Here is a 22,066-nt window from a genome sequence, read left to right as displayed (position 1 = left end):
TAACCATTTTTTTAGAAAAAAGTATTTCATACTTTACTCTAACCGGATAATTTTCGATTTTCGATTATTCGATTATCGTTTAGCGGTTCCGAATTCGATTATCATCCATTTTCAGAGAAAACAATTGTTGAATACTTTACTCTATCCGGATATTATCCGAGCCGATAAGCAATTATCTGAATCAAAATCCGAATCCGGTTGCTTAGTGGACGGATATAGATATTTTTCCATAATAAAATTTTCGGATACGGACACCTTTAAACGAATACAAATGCAAATTCGAATGCGAATTTTGGCTATCCATTAGAGGTCTACCTTGAAAACAGGCTAAGTTGACTCTCATAGTCTCATGTCACACTATATTAGGGAAGAAGAAAAAAAATCCCATAAAACGCATAAAAATAAGAAGCCTTTTTCTGACACAGCTCATTTAAGAAGCCCTTCCTAATTAGGCCAGTAGCACAAATGCTAGAAAAGCTGCAAATTAATACAAGTCTGAGTTTCAAGACAAGCAGAGGAGAAGATCTCAACAACCTCTTGCATTCAATTCACGCATGCAAATTTGAAATTCAAATAGTTTGTTGCAAACATACTTACATACTGCAAGAAAAGAATGAAAAACTAGAAAAATAAACAAGCGACTGAGTTCTTATGAGATGGAAAATGGTGGAAAGTGATTCTATATGAATGTAAGTTTGTTGACATCCTTGGCACTGGAAATGTTCGACCAAATTCTTGCAGCTCCAACTGCCTACTTTGATTATCTGTAAAGGTATGTACCCATTAGCTAGATTACATATATGGGTGGTAGGAACTGAAAATAGAAACTCACCAGATTCAAACTTGAAGAGCATCCTGAAAAACAAAGAATCAATATTATACCTGAAGGGAACCATAGAGAACAGTTCTGGAAATTCCCGTGAGTCGCTTTTGCCGATCACAACTCTGTTAAGCTTCGGTGCTGCTCCGGCCTCAATTTTCCAGGACTTCATGCCCGAATTTTCAATCTTCAAAAACTCTAGGTCTCTAAAAGAGTCTTCTCCGAAAACCAACTTGTCTTCGTCGAGGGTTACTCCGTCGAACTTCAAAACCCGAAGACCGGATAGACATTGAAACATCTGGATTGTTTTGGTGTTTACGCATGCTCCCTTGACGCTAATGCTGGTGAGAGACGCAGGCATTTGGATCCGCTCATTGAATTGGCATTCCTTTACAAACTTCAAAGATTCAAGATATTTTAGGTGGAAGGCAGAGTTCGCATCTTCAACCGACATACATCGATCGCAGTGAAGCCCTAACTTTCTCAGGTTTGGTGCAGCCTCCGCTAGGTTGACCTGCCCCCTTGGATCTACATAACACAGAGTTTGGAGCTTGAACAGAGATTTTCCACGTGGATTCTTAGGTAGTCTAACGGGCCCACTTAAATAAAGATGCCTCAATTCTGTCATACTCCAAATATCTTCTGTCAAATCCACCCGAGTAGTGCATCTAAGATCAAGAGTTTGGAGATTGTGAAGACGATATATAGACGCCCGAACGACAGCAGAAGGAGCAGTTCTTACCCGAAGGTACTTCAAAAGAATCAGCTCCTTAATGTCATTTGTGATGCTCTGTACCTCCCTGTCCCCCATATCCAAAACCCTAAGCAACTCGAAGTTTTTGAAGAGCTTTTTCCAATGGTCTCTGGAAAACTTATGTTCATCTGGGCTGAAAAAGAGCAAGGTTCGGATATGTCCAGTGGTGGAGCGATTGGCTTCCATAATGTAATCTCCTCGACTGAAATGATGAACAGAAAGCCTCCGTGGTTCGGTTCGAGACGAAGGAATAAGATCGTGGGTCTCGAGAAATTTCTCCTCCCTGGACAATCTAATGCAGAGATCACGTATAAGATCATGCACACGGCATGTTTTGACGCCACCAGCTGATCCTACTTCCTCAACTTGGATCAAGCTCCGCGCGATGAGTTGGTGCAGGTAATTCTTAGCAATATCTTCTTTTTTTAGCTCCCGGTCATCCTCTCTTTCTATAAACCCTTCGGAAATCCAGAGTTGGATCAGTTTCGTTGCAGGTATCTTGTGATCTTCCGGAAAAAGACCCAAGTAGAGAAAGCAAGGTTTAAGGTGTGACGGCAGGGCTTTGTAACTCAACCCCAATACATCATAACACGGAGTTTCCTGCTCTAAATTCAAAACAACACCTTTATGCATGTTGTCCCATTGGTCGGGAGTCTTCTCTTTGCTTTCCAGAAGACCAGCTACCACCACTATTGCTAGTGGCAACCCCTTACATTTCTTCACGATTTTTTCCCCTAGAGTCACTAAATTATCGGGGCAAGACTCTCCTCCAAAAACCTTCTCGGTGAACAGTTCCCAACTCTCTTCTTCATTTAGAAATCGAAGTCTAAGAGGGGGATTTTTTCTCGCCTGAAGAGCAACTTCTTGATTTCGAGTAGTAATGAATACTCGACTTCCATTTTTCTCATTGGGAAAAACATCTTTTAGCTCATCCCAATCTTCCTTCTTCCATAAGTCATCGAGCACCACCAAATACTTGTTATCAGATAATTTGTTTTTCAGCATTTCCTTTAGCTGAGGCACTAACATCGTTTGCAACTCTCCCTTCATCTTCTCCGTTATCGGTGCAACTTGACTCACAATTTCGATCAGCAACTCTTTCAGCTTGAAATTTTGGGAGATACTTACCCAAGCATGGCATATGAAACGATTTTTATTAGGAGTATTCCTTTCGGGGGTTGTTTCCTTGTAGACCTTCCTTGCGAGGGTTGTTTTACCCAGTCCTCCCATACCGAGGATTGAAATGACATCCAACTCATTTGTACCTTTTATAAGTTGATTCACCAATGTCTCTTTCTCTTTGCTAAAACCAACCACATTTTTCTCAAAGTTGTTCCTATGTCTCTGCACCCAATTTTGCCTCCGCAACTCTTCATCACCATCAGATTCCTTGGTGTCCATTCGATGTTCGATGTGGAACGTTTCATAGTTCTTATAGATATTTTCAATTTTATTTTCCAAACCTTTTATCTCATTCGAGATATCATGAAGCCCTGTAATTTTGCCAAAACCATGAATGAATCTGTTTAGTGAGTTTCTTCTATTCTGCTTCTCAACTTCAAGCACATACTTGTCAACAGCATCTTCCGCATTACCAGCAAGTATCCTAATGTCATCCACAAGTTGTCTCACAATGTTGTTCTCACGGTTTCCCTCAGAATCCTTAAGAAAGCTTCTCATGTACGGTAGCTTACCTTCTAGACAATTAACTTGGTCCTTGACTCCATTAAGTAAATTAACCTCATTTTGAAGAAGTTGGACTATATTGGTCACCAGGATAGGAACGATGGTGTCTACAATTTCCATTTCTGCTTAATGCTGTAAAGGCTCTGAAGTAGAAGGACAAAGTCACTATCACCACATACCATTAGAAAGAGAGAAAATTGAAAATTTCAGCTTGATTTTATTTCAAACTCCATTGTTCTACAATTAGTAATCATCTTCAACTTGATTTTAATTCTCGTAAAAAATAATAATGTGAGAATACAAAAAGTCCAAATATTTTATTATTTTTTCAAGAACAGATTATGAAATGATAATGCAGTTTTTAATTTCAACCATTGTATCATAAACTGAGAAATTGGGCCAACCAACTTTTGCACATCTTATTTGATTAACTGGAGGTTCGATTTCCAAAATAACTCTGGAATATTAACATGAGAAAGTGTTGTTCTCGATTGCCAAGACTATGGGGAGACCTATTTCTTTGGACATACGTACTCGCAATGGTGCTTTGAAGCATCATACTCGTGTATGGGTGGAGTTAGAAGAATTTGATGAATAAGTAAATAAGACCCAAATCGAGCGATTCGAACCAGGCTCTACTCGTATTTTGGTTTTTTGCAAAAAGTTGTTCATGGAGATGTTTTTCAGAAGTGTTTGACGTGGAAGGGCCAGGTCGGCCCACTCTGGGTTCGAACCAGTGGAGGCTGGTCTTGCAGTATTTGGTGGATTAGAGAGAGACTTTCAGCAACAGGTGAGGGTTGTTCTACCTGTGTCTCTCCCACAAACGCAAGCTGATGGTGGATCTATTCAACAAAAACTAAGTTGTTTGAAGAAGATCTCTAAAAATAAACAGGCAAAGTATTCCTTCTATTGGAAACAGGGTGTTGATGGTGGAGGAATTTCGACAGGTTGATGCAACCCTTGCAATGGAAACTACTCAGCCAGGAGACCTCTCTCTAGAGGGGCTAAGTCAATACCATTAAATTAATTTTTAAATGAATCCCTTTGTTTGGAACACTAGTGGCGACAATAAATCTGCTGGTAGGAGAGCTTTGAAGCTTCTGTTAAAGACTCATCAATAAGAATTTTTTTGCATTTCTGAACCACAAGTGAAGGTAACAAAGTGCCAAAACTTTTGATTGATCAACTGGAGTATCATAGTAGCTTTATACATAATTTTTAGAGCAATAAGGTACCAAACTTATGGATTTATAGGAAGAGGCACGTTCCCGGACTTGTGGTTCTATCTATTTCTGATCAACAGATCTCTTTAGAATGTGTTTGGAGGGGAGGAAGGTCGGTGTCTCCATGGTACATGACAGCTCCTTCGGATCACATAGAAGACAATTGTGGTTGGGTCTTGTTGCCCTCCCATTATCCAATCTTCCTTGGGTGATAATGGGGGATTTTAATGCTATATTACAGTCTTCCAAGAAGAGGGGCCAAGGTAGATACAACTTGGATTTAGTGACAGATTTTCGCCCGGTAGATACAACTTGGATTTAGTGACAGATTTTCAGGCGACGGTGGATGCTTGTGTTCTAGACTTCTAGTTGAGCTTTTGTCATCTAGTAGAAAATTTTCATGGTCGAATCAACGAAGCTGTGGGCATGTTCAATCAGTGCTGGACAGAAGCTTTTGTAATGTGGAGTGGTTAAAAAAATTTGAGGACTCAAAAGCTATATACTCTTCCTACTCAAGCTTCTAATCACAACCCTATTCTGGTGTCTACGGAACATGCTGAGAAACCTTTGAACATTCCTTTCGGAATTAATAATTTTTGGATGACTAATCAACACTTTTTGGAAATGGTAAGAGATGCCTGGGAAGCTTTTGTGGTGGACGACACTATTTTGTCTTTGTAAAGAAATTAAAGACTGTAAAGGGAGCTCTTAGAACTTGGAGTAAACAGACCTTTCCAAATATCTTTCTGGAGGTGAAGCAAACTGAGTTGGAATAAGAAAATATCCAGAATCAGGTTGATCAACATGGGTTGACCTAGACGTCAGGAAAAAATAAATTACAGAATCATTTGTCGATTTCCTTGAGAATTTTCATAAACACTCTTACCATGCTCATGAGAATTTATTAGATGTGATCCCAAAGGTGCTTTCAGAGGAGGACTGTAGGTCTCTAGAAGTGCTGCCGTTTGATGAAGAAATAAAAAAAGGTGGTGTGGGAGTTAATCCAAAGAGAGATCCTGGCCTTGATGGTTTCTCAGGTTGTTTTTTGAGAAAATGTTGGAATATTCTTTCTCAAGAACTTGGGGCTGGTGTCATGACCTTTTTTTAGAAGAGGTAGAATTCCAATAGGGGTGAACAATAGCTTTATCACTTTGATCCCAAAGGTACGTGGAGAATGTTATCTTGCTGGAGAAGTTCAAACTGACATGTATGGAAAACTTTTCCTTCAAGGTGGTGTCCAAAGGCATGGCTTGTTGTCTCATTCTTCTTCTCCCAAAGCTAATTTTAGAGGAGCAGGGTGCTTTCTAGAGAGTTAACTTTATTACTAGAAATATTTCTGTTGCTTCAGGACTTACCAATATGCTACATAGTTCTGCTAGAGAGGATGGGATGGCCCCTAAGCTTGACATAAAAAAAAAAGCTTATGACAACTTGTCTTGGGAACTTTTGTTTGACGTTTTGAGGGCTTTGGTTTCACTGAAAGGTGGGTGGGCTGGTAGGTACTCTATTAGCAGCGGACTTCAATGTTGATGGCCAATGGTGTCTAACTAATCGGATAGATTGAAAAAATAACTGAATTTAGTGACTTCCACCTCCACTTGCTAGTGAGTTTCTGCATGATGTGTGTCATTGGAAAGGGTATATTCTTGGTGATTTTACATCAAAGCAGCCTAGGATTTGTGCAAAGACATGCAGCGAGGGTGGATTGGGCAAATGCTCTTGGAGCTCATCTTTGCAGCCAAACAGTAGGTCTTATGTTGGCGTATCTTTCATGAGAAAATCCTTGTAGATGACATGGTTATTGCTAAAGGATTCCCTTGGCATCCTGCTGTACCATATTGTTTCTTTGTCGTTTCGCTAGCAATTGTGGAGAGTGTTTGATAGTATCATTTGGCAGCATTTGGGTGCCTCACCAAAGGACTCAGGTGGGTTTTAGGTGCTGGTTTCAGCAGGCTAAAATTTTCCCATTAGGGGTTTGGCTCAAGGGTTGTCTCCTACTCATGTACTACTTCTGGATGGTCCAATAATAAACACAGATATGAAAAGAAGTTGCTCTCTCATGGGATTGGGTTTTGAGGCCAATTTTATTTGATCTTGCTAATACAGAGTATATACTATTGAGGGAAGAAAGGTTACACAAGAGGTCTACGCACAATGCAAAGCATTGAGATTGTCCCTTTAGATCAAGAGTACATCTTGTCCCGAGATTTTGTTTTTTGGGCTGCCACCATGTACTGGTTGGGTGAAGCTTAATATTACTGGAAGTTCTTGGGGTTATCTTGGCAGAGCAGGGGCCAGTGGTCTGTTTAGGGATGACTCCATTAGAGTGATATTTATTTCAGAATTTTCTTGGGTGTGACACCCAACTTTGTGGCGAAATGGAAGCTTTCTTTAATGGTCTAGAATGAGCGAAAATGTTGGAGGTGTAGAAGCTTTGGATTGAATGTGATTCAGTTGCTGTGGTTATGCTTATAGAACAAAGGAAAATACCATGGATCATACTCTAGTAGTGGAGAGGCCTTCAATCTTTCCTTTCAAGCATTGAATGGAAGGCGAGGGAATTCTGATATTAATTCTCCTTGGACCACAACCATAAGGGGTGATCTGGATCTAAATGCTTCTGGATATTCTAGGTTCAGATTCTAATGTCATTCTTTTACATATATATGAGTAGGAACCAATGAGGTTGGGTGTATTAGGGGTAACTATAAGGATTGGTTCTTTATTGTATGAATGATATTGTATTTTTTTTTTTTTTTTTTGCCTTTTAATGCAAATAACTATTTAGAAAAAAAGGGTTCTAATGAAAAAGGGGTGACTGCTAATTCAAGATTCTTGTGGGTTGTCTATGCTTTTTACCCTCTATCTTGGGGTGTCTTTGAAAAGTTTCCTTAATTTGCGAAATGGATGGGTGATGCCAAATAGATTAAATATTGATAACCTAATTAATTTTCTAATCGTGTTTTGTTTTCCTTGCATATGAGCAGTTAGCATTTTCTTTCCCCCCCCCCCCCCCCCAAAACTCCTGATTTTTTTTATTTAAGATTAAGTAAATGGGAACATAACATTAACCAAAATTCACTTTTATTTAGGCTCTCTTTGTTATAGTTTAAATTTATGATTATTTGACATATATAAACATAAATAGATGTGTTTGGTACGATTTATGACGCCTATTTCTCATAAAATAAATTTATTTAAACATAAATTCATAAATAGAATAAGAGTTGTTTATGATTTATTGCCATAAACTATTTATTTTTGTTTATGTGGACACCAATAATGAACATGTGCAAAATTACTACTTAAACAGGGTTAAAATGGTACAGTATATATAAAGATCCAAAGTGTTGGGTGCCGAAGGATTAATCGAAGGATCCATAGCAAAAAAAAAAAGGTAAGAGTGAAGATTCGCAGAATGTAAGTAGAAGTAGGAAGAGCAACGGAAATGGCGCGAAGGATGCAGATAGAGTACGAGCGAGAGTCAAATGGCAGAAGATGAATAAATATAAAGGACGAAGTAAGGCGAAGGAGGTTTCTTGAAAAGTGGAAGGAAATATACGATGTTTCAAGATCGATGGTTGTAACTATTCGTAATCGACGCGTGGAGTCAATCGGTGGATTTAGAAGCATTACAGTTGAACACGAGGATGATATAAAAAGAGTTGGGAGAGATGTGATAACCGTACACTGGGAAAAGGCAGAATTTATGATCAAACGGCGCAAGGGAGGATAACGTCAAGGAAGACAAAAAGTTATATTTAAGAAAGAATAAAAAAGTCTGACAGATGAAGATTTTGGCTGATCTTCAAGATGATTTGGGGCTGAGCACAGTAATCTTATGATTACGAAGGATGGTTCGACTTCCGAGAAAATTACAGTTTTATATAAGAGATGAATCACGGATCAACGATGACTAGGAAACCTAAGGCTGCAGTTTTGAAAATTGTAGTTTCTAGGAAAAAGTTCTGCCACGTGGAAGAAATATTGAAAAGACTAAACATGGGATATCAAGAGTTAGATATTTAAAGAGAAAAATATGGAGGAAATATTTTATTCTGGTTGAACGATTCAGACGAAATCTACAAGATCATGATGGATACAATATTATGGAATTATTTGGAGGAAAGATTCAAACGGCCTCCTGACCAGAGTCTCATAACAATTCGACCTGATCAGCAGGCTTGGGGGCTTGTGCTGTGGATAAAATATTCCAATCTCGGTTCATGGTGATTCACTCCGGTCTAAATTTAATACGATCTATTTGAGTCGATTAAATAAAGTAATCTATGGGTTCGCCCAGGAACATTGAAGAAGGCCTAATCATGGCCATTCAATCCTATGCTATAATCCCACGGTTACAATTAAAAGCAGAATAGGCGGGAAATCTATATATAAAGGAACAATGAACTCGTCAAGGGTAAGTCTTTCAGATCAACCTGAACACTGATACTTTCTGATTTCACTCTGTTAGAACACCTCAGAAACTCTTTCGAGCTCTGAAGCATCGTCTTCACCATTCTGACTAGACCGTCGGAGACGCGACGCCGATCAAGACGATCGGCTCCATTTATCACTAGTGTTCTATTTTTCAGGAACGAGAGACTGATTGAGGATCAAGCAAGCTAGATCGAGCCAGATCTGAGTTGGTTTGGTGCTGAAACTGCGGTCCAAGATCATCGATGAATTTAGCACCAACAGGATGATTTCTCTAATATAACCCTAACACAATTTCTCCATGAATCAGAGAAGAAAAATCCATCTAGAGAAAGACAAATGGGTTTGAAGGAATATAACTGCTGTACTCGTTGTGGAAGCCAACATGGTAGAGTCGTAGAGAGAGAGAGAGAGAGAGAGAGAGAGAGAGAGAAAGAGAGAAGTGATACCTTATGTTTTTTAACTAAACACTAAGCTTAATTATGAGAATGAGAGGGAAACTAAAAAGAACAAGGTGATTCAAAATTAGGAAACAAAATGCATGAACTTGCCTCCTTCTGGATCCATTCCTGATGACGAAGTAAGTAACGACCAAGTCACAGGCAAAAAAGCTCGCCGGATTCAGGAAAGAAGCACTGGAGGTTGTTGGTATATCAGGCCTGGCAAAAATAGTCAGGACAAAATAGTCTTTTAATGTTTAGACGGACCTGAGTCACCTGACTCCTGAGGTCCTGAGCCTGACTCCTGAGTCACCTGACCAAGTGACCATTCAAATAGAAGAGGATACTTAAAGGGTATTTATTATCAAAGCTGGCTTTGTTCCATAATCATTGTTTAGTTGATAATTTTGTGTCCAACTAGGTGGTAGGCATCTCTTAAATTGTGTGTTTATTGAAGGATGTGGGTTTTGGGTTTCTCTGCTTCCTGGTTCTTTGTATAATTATCTGCAGCAGTTGCCCTATAGATTTGTTGCGTGATGAGAGGATTGAATTGTTTCCTTTTAGGTCCTTAAGTTCTTACAAATATATGTGCTGTAGGGTTTCCATCTAGACGTTGCTTGGTAAAATAAATCACAACTATATATGTACCCAAGATGGCCAGATGGGTCTAAATCTGTTCGAGCAAATTAATTTAGATCTTGAAATGGATCATCATGGATTGTAAATTGAAGAGTAAGAAATAAGCCCGAGCGAACTGGAAGGACCGGTTATACACCAGAAAGGAAGAAGCTAGTTATACAGTGTTCTGTTGAGATCTCATTGATTGTAATAGTACTGCTGCGGAGAGAGGAAGAAAATGGAAGAGAAAAAGCCTTAGCCGCCTATGTTGAAGATAAAGGGTTTTGAAGAGCTATGGGAGTATGAGAAGGCATGCATGGCAACCGAGAAACCTTTTAATTTCATTAATGATTTCGAAAATTGTAGAGGAAGGGAAGAAAAGGGCACTGCTCAAGGGTATGTGCAAGAGGAGAAGATAAAGTAGCTAGATGAGAAAAAAGAAGAAAAATATGTTTTTAGTATGTCTGACTAAAGTTATCAGAAACAAACAAGGAGAATTCCGATGAATCAGCCAAACCATAATTTGTTTAGACAAAATCAGCAGAGCAGAAAGAAACAAGGAGAAATGTAATAAATCAGCTACATATTGTTGAGATAAAATCATCAGAAAGATATAATGAGAAATAATTTAATAAACCAAATGGATATTGACTAGCAATGAGTAGCTTAGCAAGCAAGTTCATCCAGTGGAATGAAAGATAAGATAGAACACTCTACATACCTCAAATTGATATGATCATTAATTCAATCTCTAAGTCCTGCTTCAATCCAATTCCGCTAAGAGTTTACGACACTGAAGAAGAAAAGATCGCACAAAGAAGGAAGGGAAGAAAAAACATCATGCATTTTGCAAGTATGATATATCAATGGATCTCCAAAAGTCTTGCAAGCCAAAAGGCCTTACACACCAGAGAAGATTGGTTTGGAGTTTTAAGTTAGGAGTTCCGGCCCCTTTATAGACCAACGGGTGATACACTGAAGTCTATGATCACCTTGCATCATGGCTTCTGTGGTTCATGTGAATACGATAATATTCTACTTTGATAGAAGACTATCTTTTCTTTGGTAAACGATAGAAGAGTATCATCAAGTCTACTAAAACAAAGAGATTAATTAAAAACACAAAGCTGATCTATTAGCTTATTTTATTGTGAGATAACCTAAAAGACTAAAATGTCTGCTTAAACAAAAGAGAAAAACACTTAGCATATATATGTTATTGGGAGATACACCCCCATAATGTCCCATTAGCTTAAAACTACTCTAGAAATACAAATTGTAATTAAAATTTTTTAATTAATTATTACTATTTAATAAATTGAAAAGAATAAGTTCATGTTAATACGACCTGTCAAATCTACCTAAACAGAAGAGAAACACACTTAGCTTAAATTATGGAGACATACAACCCACACCAGTAAGCAATGAAATGCAAGTTGTCATTGACGTCTAATTAGTTGGTACGATTATTAATAAATTGAAAAGAGCTGGTTCATGTGAATACAACCTATTTTAATCTTTCGTCCTTAGCTTAAAACCAAGCAATTAATGAAGTGCAAGTTGTCATTCGCTTATTCTTTGTTGTAACTATGTTTGAAAACTTAATTAATATTATTTTATATTTTTATATAAATATATGTTTTAATCGTGTCTTTTATCTTATAGTTTTTATTTAGTCCCCCATCTGATTGAGAAGAGATGATTATATCGTTTATATATAGTAAGGACCTATGTAATATTATTTTGAACTATGATCGAACCCTATGCGATATGAATCAATCCTAAACCCTGTTGTGACTCAGCCATGGTTATATAGATATGTATTAATTAATATTAATAATTTTATATGACTTGAGACTTCAGACTTGGGTCATAGACCTTGATCCGGAAGGCCTATTTTGTCATGGGCCCTATTTCGGAAAGCCCACTGTGGGGTGAAAACGTAGAGATGCCATTGAAGAGGTACTTTCTTTTAGGGAGGTCAGCTGGATAGGTACCCTCACAAAGAGAGGTGACTTTACCATTTCACCCACAGCCTTTGGAGCTCTATATAAAATTATTTTCGAGTTCATTCTTCACACTGAATTTCCTCATTCTTTTCTTCTCTCTCCCTGTTGTTATTCTGTTAAGCAGTGAACATAACCTGATTACACCTTGAGTAACATTCTTGGGATGCAACCTTAAAGGTTTAGGCTAACTGGGGGTGAAGACACAATTAAAACCTATATTGTACAATTTGGGGTGTTTAAATACCTTAAAGAAAGTACCTCTGGTATGTTTCAGCTCTGAAAAAGTATGGTGATTACAACAATCATTCAGGTGTTTGTGCAGATTCCTCAACAAAGTTTCAACAAGTCTTCTAATTAGTTAGTGCAACTATTAATAAATTGAAAAGAGTTGGTTCATGTGAATACAACCTATTTTAATATAGATTTTTATTTTTATACCCCCGACTTTGCCACAAAACTCCTGTCCCCCTAGTCTGCCAAAACCTATAGATGGGTCCACTCGGTTGATGATCATTTAAGACTATTGCTAAAATTCAAATAGAATTTCAACTACAACTAAAATATCCCTTATATGTTTAAATGACTCAAATGCCCTTAGCTTAAACCCTATTTTTCAAGTTGAACCTTTCGCCTATAAATTGTTGGGTGAAGAGAGCTTCCCCATCTTCTTCCTTGGATAAGTTGAGGTGCCAGAAAATGAAGGGCCCTGTCGGTAAGCACTCACCACCACCTATTCTTATGTTGAAAACCCCTTCATCCATCTTCTTCCTCACACTTCCCTCTCTATTCTTCCCTGTCATTGTTGGAAATCCCCATTATGACAGAGATGTGGCAATCCAACCTAACACCATCATGGGCATCTCCTCTAGGGGGTTGAAAAGAAAATGGTTGCAGAGCCGGAATCCTAGCAAGATGTCCTCATAAACCCTTCAGGCTTGACACCATTTGGAGGCAAATCCCCATCAAAACAATCATTGTTGTTTTTTGAAGTTCACTAGGATGCCCAAACTCTAGAAATAGATACTCAAAAACTTTGAAGAATTCTATAGATTGTCTGTTTTTTCTCTACTTGGTTGGAAGATATTACCGCAAAATTTCTTTTCCTTTTTTCTATTATAGGTGGTTTACGGCAGTGGGTAGTGGCGGGTGATTTACGCCAGGGTGAAGGGGGAATCCCTTCACTCACTTGTCAGTTGCTTTGAGAATAGGGTTAGGGGTATAATTGTAGTTTTCAAATTGTATGGATAAGGGTATAATTTTTGTTAGCTCTATATGAATGGACATAGCATGATATTCATATACATCCACAAGAGGAGAGGTTAAAATCTTACCTAGGTACGCTAATTCCAAATAAAAAAATACAGCGGAAGAAAAGGAAAGGATCCATGTTGTCATTCCTCCACACAATCCGTTACCGATAAATCCTCAATCTCGTGGAAAGAGAATACAGTCCACAACCCAAAATACCTTTGTGGATCAATTGGTCAAAAATGTAAGATTAAATCAAGGAAGAAGAAGACTTCCAAAGACCTACATTTCTTCCTTTCGTTTTCTACATTTCTTGGGGAGAGAGCGAGATAGTTCCACGAATCTAGTATCACTTTTGAGAGTGGGGTGGTGGTTACCAAATATATCCTCATATATTGTAACCGCTCAATTATGCAATTCCATAATTGCCCTTAGGCATAATTAAAATTCCCAACATCACCCACTTGCACAAGGACAAGTATCGATCTCTCTATCACAGTGTGTAACAACCCCAGTATTTCTAACCCGGGATCAGTATTATAGGTCCGAGAACCCGAAGGTCTATCCAGGTAAATTTGTGGAGTGTCCGGATAGAAGTCCATGATCCATACCCTGAACCCATGGATCTGGATTCTCTTGTTGAAGAGCCTGTCTTGCTTGATGGTTGGACTTCCGGAAGGCAAGTGATGTCTGGAGATGTCCGAAATGAAGGTAAGACCTCCCCCATGTGTTCATTAGGGTTAGGTTGTACTTGGACATCAACCCCCTGAGCAAAGCACCATTGTATAGCAATATACTTGGGGGTGGTTGCTAGTGGCGGTTGATTAAACCAAGCGACCGCCTGTTCCTGGTTGCGAGGTTTTGCCCTATTTTGCCCCCAGACTTCTATAAATAGTAACCCTCGCCTATTTTACGAATATTATATTCGGGATTACTGTTTTTTGAGGTTAGACGGCTATGGAGACGTGCTGGAAGGTGATCTGAAATGTTGTCAGTGTTCCAGAAGGTTCTCTTGTCCTTCATAGCTGATCTGGTTGAGGTAAGTGATTCCCTGTTCACTCATACTTCACTTTAAGCTATGATAAAAGTATATTAGTGTTTCCCTTTGGTTGTTCTTGATCCTTTTATTGCATTGTTTACCTTTTTGATGATCTTGGTGAGATCAGATCCGAAAACAAAACCCTGCTTTCATGAAAAGGGCTGATCTAAATCAAGAGGGAGGATTCTGGATAACCAAATTGATGTCATTGGTTAGGTTTAGTATCACCTGTGGTTATGGGAGTGATAGATTTGAAATTCGGACTATGATCATTCAAAATTCGGATTGAAATCAGATGATCAGAAGCCTAAGTTTCGGATTGAAACTCTCTATTTTTGGGGCGGTCACTAGTGGCGGTCGCTCAGCCTAAGCGACCGGCTGGTTTCCAGTGACCAAATGACTTTTGGTTTTGATCCAATTTGATTCATTCAACTTATACCTTATTGTAACCCTGTATATAGGTGTTCTCTATTTCAAATAGAAGTCTTATAATTGTTCCTGGTTTGCAAGTTAGAGGAATTCTACGTAATTACAAGTAAGGACATACAATCATATCCTTATGAAATGACTTAAACATACTAGTCCAGTGTCTGTTATTACTATTCTTTCATTTCATATGATGTTGTAACCTTGTTTAGCATGCTGATCTTATTATATGCTTGTTGTTTGTACTGTCTTTACTTATACTTTGTTGATTATGAATATGATATGATAATGGTTGATGGTTTGTGGTTTGTTAATTATATCCCTTAATCTGCTACGGTACAAATTTGGTACGGTTTCGGTACCGACTGAAGGTATGAATACCTAAAACTGGAATTGTACCAAAGAAATTCAGTTTCAGTACCGTACCGAATTTCAAACCTTCACTACAAGAAAACGGACTTACGACGATGTTTCGGAAACGCCGCCATAAGCAAAAAAGTGCCGCCGTAAAACTTTCCCGGCGGTTTGAAAATGCCGCAACAAACGTCGGCAAAAGCACCGCTGTATTGTTATAGCGGCGTTAAATGGAAGTGTCGGTGATGGTCACTTATGACGGCACTTTTAACGGCGTTTCTATAAAACGCTGGCAAAAGTACTTGTTGCGGCGTTTCCATAAAACGCCGTTAAAAATGTTTGTTGCGGCATTTCTTAGAAACGCCGTGAAAAGTTCTTTTCGTGCTATGTGAATTATGCCGGCGTTTTTAATAAATGCCGGCATATAATACTTATGCCGACGTTTTACAAACGCCGGGATAGGTTTTCAAAAAAAAAATTGTTCCAAAAAGCCAAATTCAATTCCATCAATCCAAATTCAATTTTACAAATGAAGTACACTATTTAACAGGAATGCTCTACTTTACAATTTTCATTTTTATATTTGCCCTCCAGTGAGCTTCTTCACCATAGATAATATCAACTCCATATCATCACTTCTCCAACTTACTCCAAGTGAAGGCTCTTTCTTTTCCCTCTCAACAAGACTCTGAGCACTCAAAACAAACTTGACACCTCTTCAGCTATGTTGATGATTTGACAAATTAACAAGAACACAAAACAATATTTCAGCAAGAAGTACACTATTTAACTAGAGAATTGAGGCAAATAGAACAAGAAGACTATCGGCACAGAGAAAAGAATTGTGAGCAGAACCAAGATCAACAATTTTCTCTAAAATATTTTCTGAGCAACAATATTCCCTTCATTTATAAGAACAAAATGACTACGGTACTGGACATAAAATAATCAATCCAACAGGCAGTAAAAATATCCCTTCTAACTAATATAAAATTAACATAAACAGCAGAAGAGTGTAATACATCTTACAAGAAACCTTGGGTTAAGAAACCCAAGAATCAAGCATGGCAGGAGAGATCGTTGGAGCATGGAAAGTTGCAGTTGGTTTTGACATGATCGGTATTCTAGCACTCGCACTCGAATTTGTTGCTTCCCAATTCCTTCACGCTTGAAAAAACACATCAATCGATCACTATATGGTATAGAATCCGCAGTTGATCTCAGTCAAATTGTAACAGCAACAGTTCCCCACCACGGCATCGCAAAAAAGCTTTCTCAAATCGGAATCTCTGTTTCCTCATTACCGGAACACTCTCAAAATTTTGAGGGTTTTGAAAATTTTGGCTGTGGTGGTCTCCAGAGGTATAGGTAGAAGATGGGTGATCTCTTACCTAAAAGTTGAGTGTGAGAGTGTTTAAATGGGGATAAATTGATCATTATACTGCAATTAGGACAATATAGACATTTCACTTCTAATTTAACAAAATCTTGGATGGAAAGTGACGAGCGTATAACTTGTAATTTTGAAAATTACCATCTATAATTTAGAACACTAAAGCGTACAACCTATAGTATAAGGAAAGAACTGCTTATGATCTATTTCTAAATGGGAAAAATAAAAAGAATTTGGTCACTCTCGATGTAAGGAAAGCCAGAATCTAGCCAACAAAAAATAGTTGAATAGAACCCATAATTTTATATGAACATGGGCCTGTGAAGAGAAGTTGATAAATTTATTGGATTTCAATCCAAAAGGTCTCATCAAGGCCCACTTGAATTTGCATAAATGCCTTGATCCAAAATGGTTTTGTGTATTCAGGTTTCTCTATTCTTTAGGAGGGAGAGAATCTGAACCCAAGAACTCTTAGTATCAATGGGCTTTTAAGGCACCACATTTCCTAATCACTCAAGCTATATCATAGGGATTTTGTAATATGGGCTTAGTTGGGAAAAGACCAACACTGTCAGTTTAGTATAAATGACACTTCTAATTTTGATCTGGAAAGTTGAAAGTGCTTCAACAGCATGTCCATCATGAGGACGTTAAAAGAATTCTACAAATCCCACTTCGGTTATTTGTGGAGGAAAATACTATGGGATGGAGTATGGGTAAGAGTGGTAATTTTACAGTTAAGAGTTGTTATCATATGCTTGTGAATAGAAAGGATGACCAACGTCAGCAATGCTATCGAATGAAAAACAAGGAAGAAAGAGACACGGATTTTACCTGATTCACCTCAACGTGAGGCTACGTTCAGCATTAGGTTTTTTTTCACTATATTCAGTATTCTCGTTACAAGAGAATATATATATATATATATATATATATATATATATATATATATATATATATATATATATATATATATATATATATATATATATATAAAAGCACTTATAAATCCTAAGCCACGATTATTTATGAGCTGAAACCCAAACCGTAAAGAAACTTCAAGTCCCACAGAAACATGGACCATCTACAGGCTATGGGGGCGCTACCCCCACTAGGGGTGCAAGTTTGGCCCTAGCGGCCCTGACCCGCCCTAAGCCCGCCCTGAGCCCGAATAGGGCTTGGGCTAAAGATTTTGGTCATAAGGGTGGGTTAGGGCAAAAATATTCTGGCCCTGAACTACGGCCGAGGGCGGGCCTAGGATTACTCTCTGGCCCGCCCAGCACATGTCGGTCCGTCACTGATTTTGGCCCTGATTCTGACCCTAATTATAACCCTAATTATGGCCATGATTTCGACCCTGATCTTGGCCCTGATTCTGGACCTAATTTTGGCCATAAATCTGACCCTAATCTTGGTCCTGATTTGAGTCTGGACCCTCCACCCATTTGGAGTGGAATTAATTATAATCCACGTGAATACTTGACACGTGTCAAACTTTAAAAACATGATCATATTTTGTAAAAAATTAATAAAAATAAATTATATCTTCATTACCAATGTAGTAAGCATCCACCTGATTTTAGCCTGATCTTGACCCTAATTTTGGCTCTAGTCTTAATGTTAATTTGACCATGATCACGTATTAGATTTTTAACCTAATCTTCACATTAACATTGATATAACTATAAAGAAGGTGAAACATTTGTGAATTTTGCTAAGTTCACCAACTAACGAACCGAAAAAGGCATAAAAAACGAGATTCAAGAATGTCGCGAGAAAATCGCTAAACATCGCTAAAAAACTATTGAATCTCTAAAAAATGGTCAAAAATCGTCATCCAACCTGCAAAATATCGTCGGAAATGGTAAATCTGCTGCTACGTTCGTTCTTTGCCTCTTCGGTTCATTTCATAGTCGAAATCTCGCCGGCGAAACCACCGTTTATGCAGAAGAAATGGAGAACAGGAATAGGTACAAGATCAGAAATCTCTGAAGAAACAACAGTAGATGACCTCTGAGTCTCTAACCTCTCGCTCTATTAATATAAAATACTCTCAATTTTCAATCGCTAATTCTTTGACTTTCCTTTACGGTTTTTGTATGGCTGCGTTTGTTTGCTGGAATAAAGGTGGGGTGGGAAAAAAGGGGTGGGAAAATTCTTGAAAAAAAGTGTAGATTTCTTACTTTTCCTTTAAATCCCAAAATGATAGATTGTTTGGTTGCTTGGGGTGGGAAAGTGGGAGACATTCAAGGAAACTTGTTTGCTGATGCAGCCAACTTTCCCACCCCATGCTATTTTAAAACCCCATATACTTGGTGGCACTTTGTGGGGAAGGGAGGGGGAAGGGGTGGGTTCTCTCTGAGCCTCCCCTTTCCCTTCTTTTCTTCCCCCCCCCCCCCCCCGCCCCCCTGGGCCCCCCTTTCTTTTTTTTCCCTTTTTTCTTTTCCCCCATTAAAAGACACACGAGCGAAGGGGACAGGGGGAAGGGGGGGGGGGGAGGGGGTGGGTGGTTTTTTTTTCATTATTATTAAATTATGATTTTTTTTTTTTTTTAAATAAAAGGGGGGTGGGGGTGCTATTGGGGCCCGACGCGTTCACGTTGTTGGGTTTTTTTTTGTTTGTTTGATAAAGATGGACCAAATCAATTTTAAATGACCCCATCACATTCTTTTTTTTTTTGGAAAAATTTTTTTTTTTAAAAAAAATGGGGGTACCATAAAAACCCCCCCCCCACGAACCGCGGCGGACACATGAGTAAAATTACCAACTGGGGGGAGGGGGGGGAAAGGGGGGGATAAAAGTTTTTTTTTTTAAGGGGGGGGTTGTTTTGCGATGAAAAAGTTTTAAAAACCCCCCAACCCGCAAACCCCGTTGGGGGGAAGGGGGGGGGGGGGACGTCTAGAACTTCTTCGAGAGCCGGATATTGAGATGACCACCTTAAGAGCTCTCCAACCAAGTTGGAATAACTGAGATGCCTGCACACACAAAGAAAGCAAAAACGGTCCGGCCTAGTTTTGGCCGGGGAACCGCCTCCGACGCTCAAATCAGCCTAGGCAACAATAATGGTTCTTGAGAGAGTTCTCAAGAACGTAATGAGTAAGTACTCAGATGAAAGTTCTTGTTACCTTTCTCCATGTAGGAGGTAGGTTTATATAGAAGTTACCTGGAGGCGGCGATTCCTTAAGTTCCTGATTGATAGTTGAGGAGTGAGTGGAGTAGTGGAATAACAGCTCCTTCTTTGTCGCACCTGATAATGCCGTTATGCTGACTCACCTCCCCAATTCTCGGAATAGAAAGGCTGAGTGTTTACGTGTAACTAACTCTTCTTGACTTAGTCAAGAGAGTCTTCTGAGAAATGCTAGAGTTGGATATATATTTTTCCCAAGTGTGGCACTTCTCCAACGAATAAATGAACCTGCCCAAGAGGGAGGTGTCTCTCCCGAATGAGGCCCTCGGGACCTTCTTCAGGGATGAGGTGAGCCATCCCACATGGGAGGTTTCTCTCCCGAATGAGGCCCTCGGGACCTTCTTCAAGGAAGAAATCAGACAACCAAGAGGGGTTCATCTGTCCCGAGTAAGGCACTCGGGACCCTTTATGAGGGAAGAGATGCACCAGCCCGAGGGAGGTGCATCTCTCCCGAGGGGGGGGACTCGGGACCTTAGTTCCCCACAACAAAGCCCCCATCCGTGCGATTGACTTCTCGAACGTATGGAATGTTACTCCTAGGCTTCTTAGAAAATTTCCTTTCTTCTTGGAGAAACTTTAAGACGTCGTCTTGAATGAGAGCCATTATTTCTCCAAGGCCTTCGTAATTCTCAACCGTCGTACTAATTCATACTTATTGCTGCTTCTGATATGCGAATGGTCGTGTTATCTCAGCCGTTGATTTATTCGATCAAGGGCCGTTTGATTGAGATCTTGAGTCCCTTAATCTCGACCGTTGCGTCTGTTCATTGTTGGTCGTTGGATCGCGACCTTTCATGTGCCAGATCTCAACCGTCGCTTTGCTTGATTCACAGCCGTTGGATGTGTCTCTTCATCTTCCTCCTCCTCACTATAAATAGAGGTTCAATCCTCATTTTCAATTTTTTGCTTGCAAACTCCCTCTGAAGTCCCCTGACTACGTTGCTTGCTTTCTCCAACTCGCTATTCCAATCTTCAAACCAGTAAGTTTTCTCTAACTTTTCTTCATTTCTTTCCTTTGTCATTTCCGTATTATGGATAATTTAAGAAAAGGCAAGGAAATAGCCCGAGCCCCCTCCCGACTGGAGGTCCCGACTGCCGCGATCTCCAGTCCCGAGATGTCTTCCCGAACTCAATCCATGCATTATTCCAATGAAGATGCTTTCTCAGGCTCTTCTGACTCTCGTATTGTGAGAGCAACTGCTGACTTAGCTAGGGACGACCCTCTTGACCAAGAACCTCTATGCTCCGATTTAGGAACGGACTTAGTCAACCTCGGTCTTTCTGTGGATTCTTCGGATGAGCGGGAGGTTGATAGTATTAATCAATCTCCTAGTAAATTCCGAGTGAGTCAAAGACATTATTCGCCTCGCCCACCCCTTTCTCGTCCTCAGGATTGCCACAATCGCTGGCCACCTTTTATTTTTTCTGAGTTGCTTTCCGAAGAGGAGCTCTCGAAGAAAGGAACAAACCCAAGACGCCCTCTCATATTGACTATGATCTCAAGTCTTCGGGTCCCGAATTCTATCCCGGAGATCTCAACCCCAAACATCTCCAGCGTCTAAGGGATTTCTGTGAAATTCCAAAGAACTATCTCTTCCAGCTCCCGTCTTCCTCTAGTCGGGTTGGAGAGCCCCCGAACGGGACCTTCTCCCTTTATTACGATGCTTTCTTAGGAGGTCTTCGCCTTCCAATTCAGAAAATTTTTGAAGACCTTCTCGTTCATTACGGAATTTCTCCCTCCAACCTTATTCCAAATAGTTGGAGAAGTGTTTCCGCTTTGTTGGTTTCTCGTCATAATGTTGGAGTCAAACCAACATTCCCCCTTCTTCAGCGTTTCTTTGAAGTTAAGAGTCAATCAAAAGGGGGTTGGCTCTCTCTTCTTCGTCGGGCAACCGACGCTGTGGACTGGTCAGGCAACATCATTTTGCCGGGGTCTATGCCTACCTCCACCAAAGGGTGGAGACATCACTTTTTCTTCTGCCAGCCCCCAGTTCCGCCGCCATTCCCAACTTCTTTTGTGAAGAAATCTAAATCTGATCTTAAAGAACTCAATAATCTCATTGAGTTATCCGCCGCCGAAGAAGCGGCTTTAGAAAAGATCATCCAAGTTGGCGGAGATTCAGCCGCAGTTCACGGATATTTATCTGAGTATCCGTCTGCTCTTCAGTTGTGGGGCTTTTCTCCGGGTGAGCCCCTTCTTCATTGATATTCTTCAATTTTGTATATTTTTCTTATCTTCGCACTTTCTGACTTTCTTCGTTTGTTGTCGCAGTGTCTAGCAAATTGGACATCGACGCTCTTCGGGCACTTACAACTGGGAATGTCAAAGAGGCTTTCGCCCGAAAGCCAGCGAAGAAAGGTGGTGCCACGGACACGGGTCCCGTCGTCCAGGCTCTCGGCGCTCCTGGCTCGTCCAAGCCTTCGGGCAAGAA

General features: G+C 39.6%; 1 protein-coding gene across 2 annotated transcripts; it reads right to left on the bottom strand.

Annotated features, from left to right (window-relative positions):
• Positions 1–489: 489 nt before the first annotated feature.
• Positions 490–10,885, bottom strand: LOC148999732 (disease resistance protein RPP13-like). 2 transcript variants are annotated; one of them, XM_089140538.1, is made up of 3 exons: positions 10,700–10,885; positions 883–3,425; positions 490–764 (listed from the first exon to the last, which is right to left on the bottom strand). In XM_089140538.1, exons 2-3 carry the CDS (start codon positions 3,378–3,380, stop codon positions 761–763), a joined length of 2,502 nt encoding a protein of 833 aa, XP_088996664.1. In that variant the 5' UTR covers positions 3,381–3,425; positions 10,700–10,885; the 3' UTR covers positions 490–760. The 2 variants fall into 2 exon arrangements, with proteins under 2 accessions (XP_088996664.1, XP_088996663.1); XM_089140537.1 differs by having other exon boundaries at positions 883–3,403.
• Positions 10,886–22,066: the final 11,181 nt, after the last annotated feature.

This window comes from Hakea prostrata, chromosome 11 (assembly GCF_041222555.1).
Source record: "Hakea prostrata isolate BN-2017 chromosome 11, UWA_Hpros_2, whole genome shotgun sequence".
NCBI classification, from domain to species: Eukaryota; Viridiplantae; Streptophyta; class Magnoliopsida; order Proteales; family Proteaceae; genus Hakea; species Hakea prostrata.
This window is presented reverse-complemented; position numbering and strand designations above follow the sequence as displayed.

Coding starts and splice junctions, on each gene's coding strand:
- LOC148999732 (XM_089140538.1), bottom strand. CDS start 3,380: ATGGAAATTGTAGACACCATCGTTCCTATCCTGGTGACCAATATAGTC.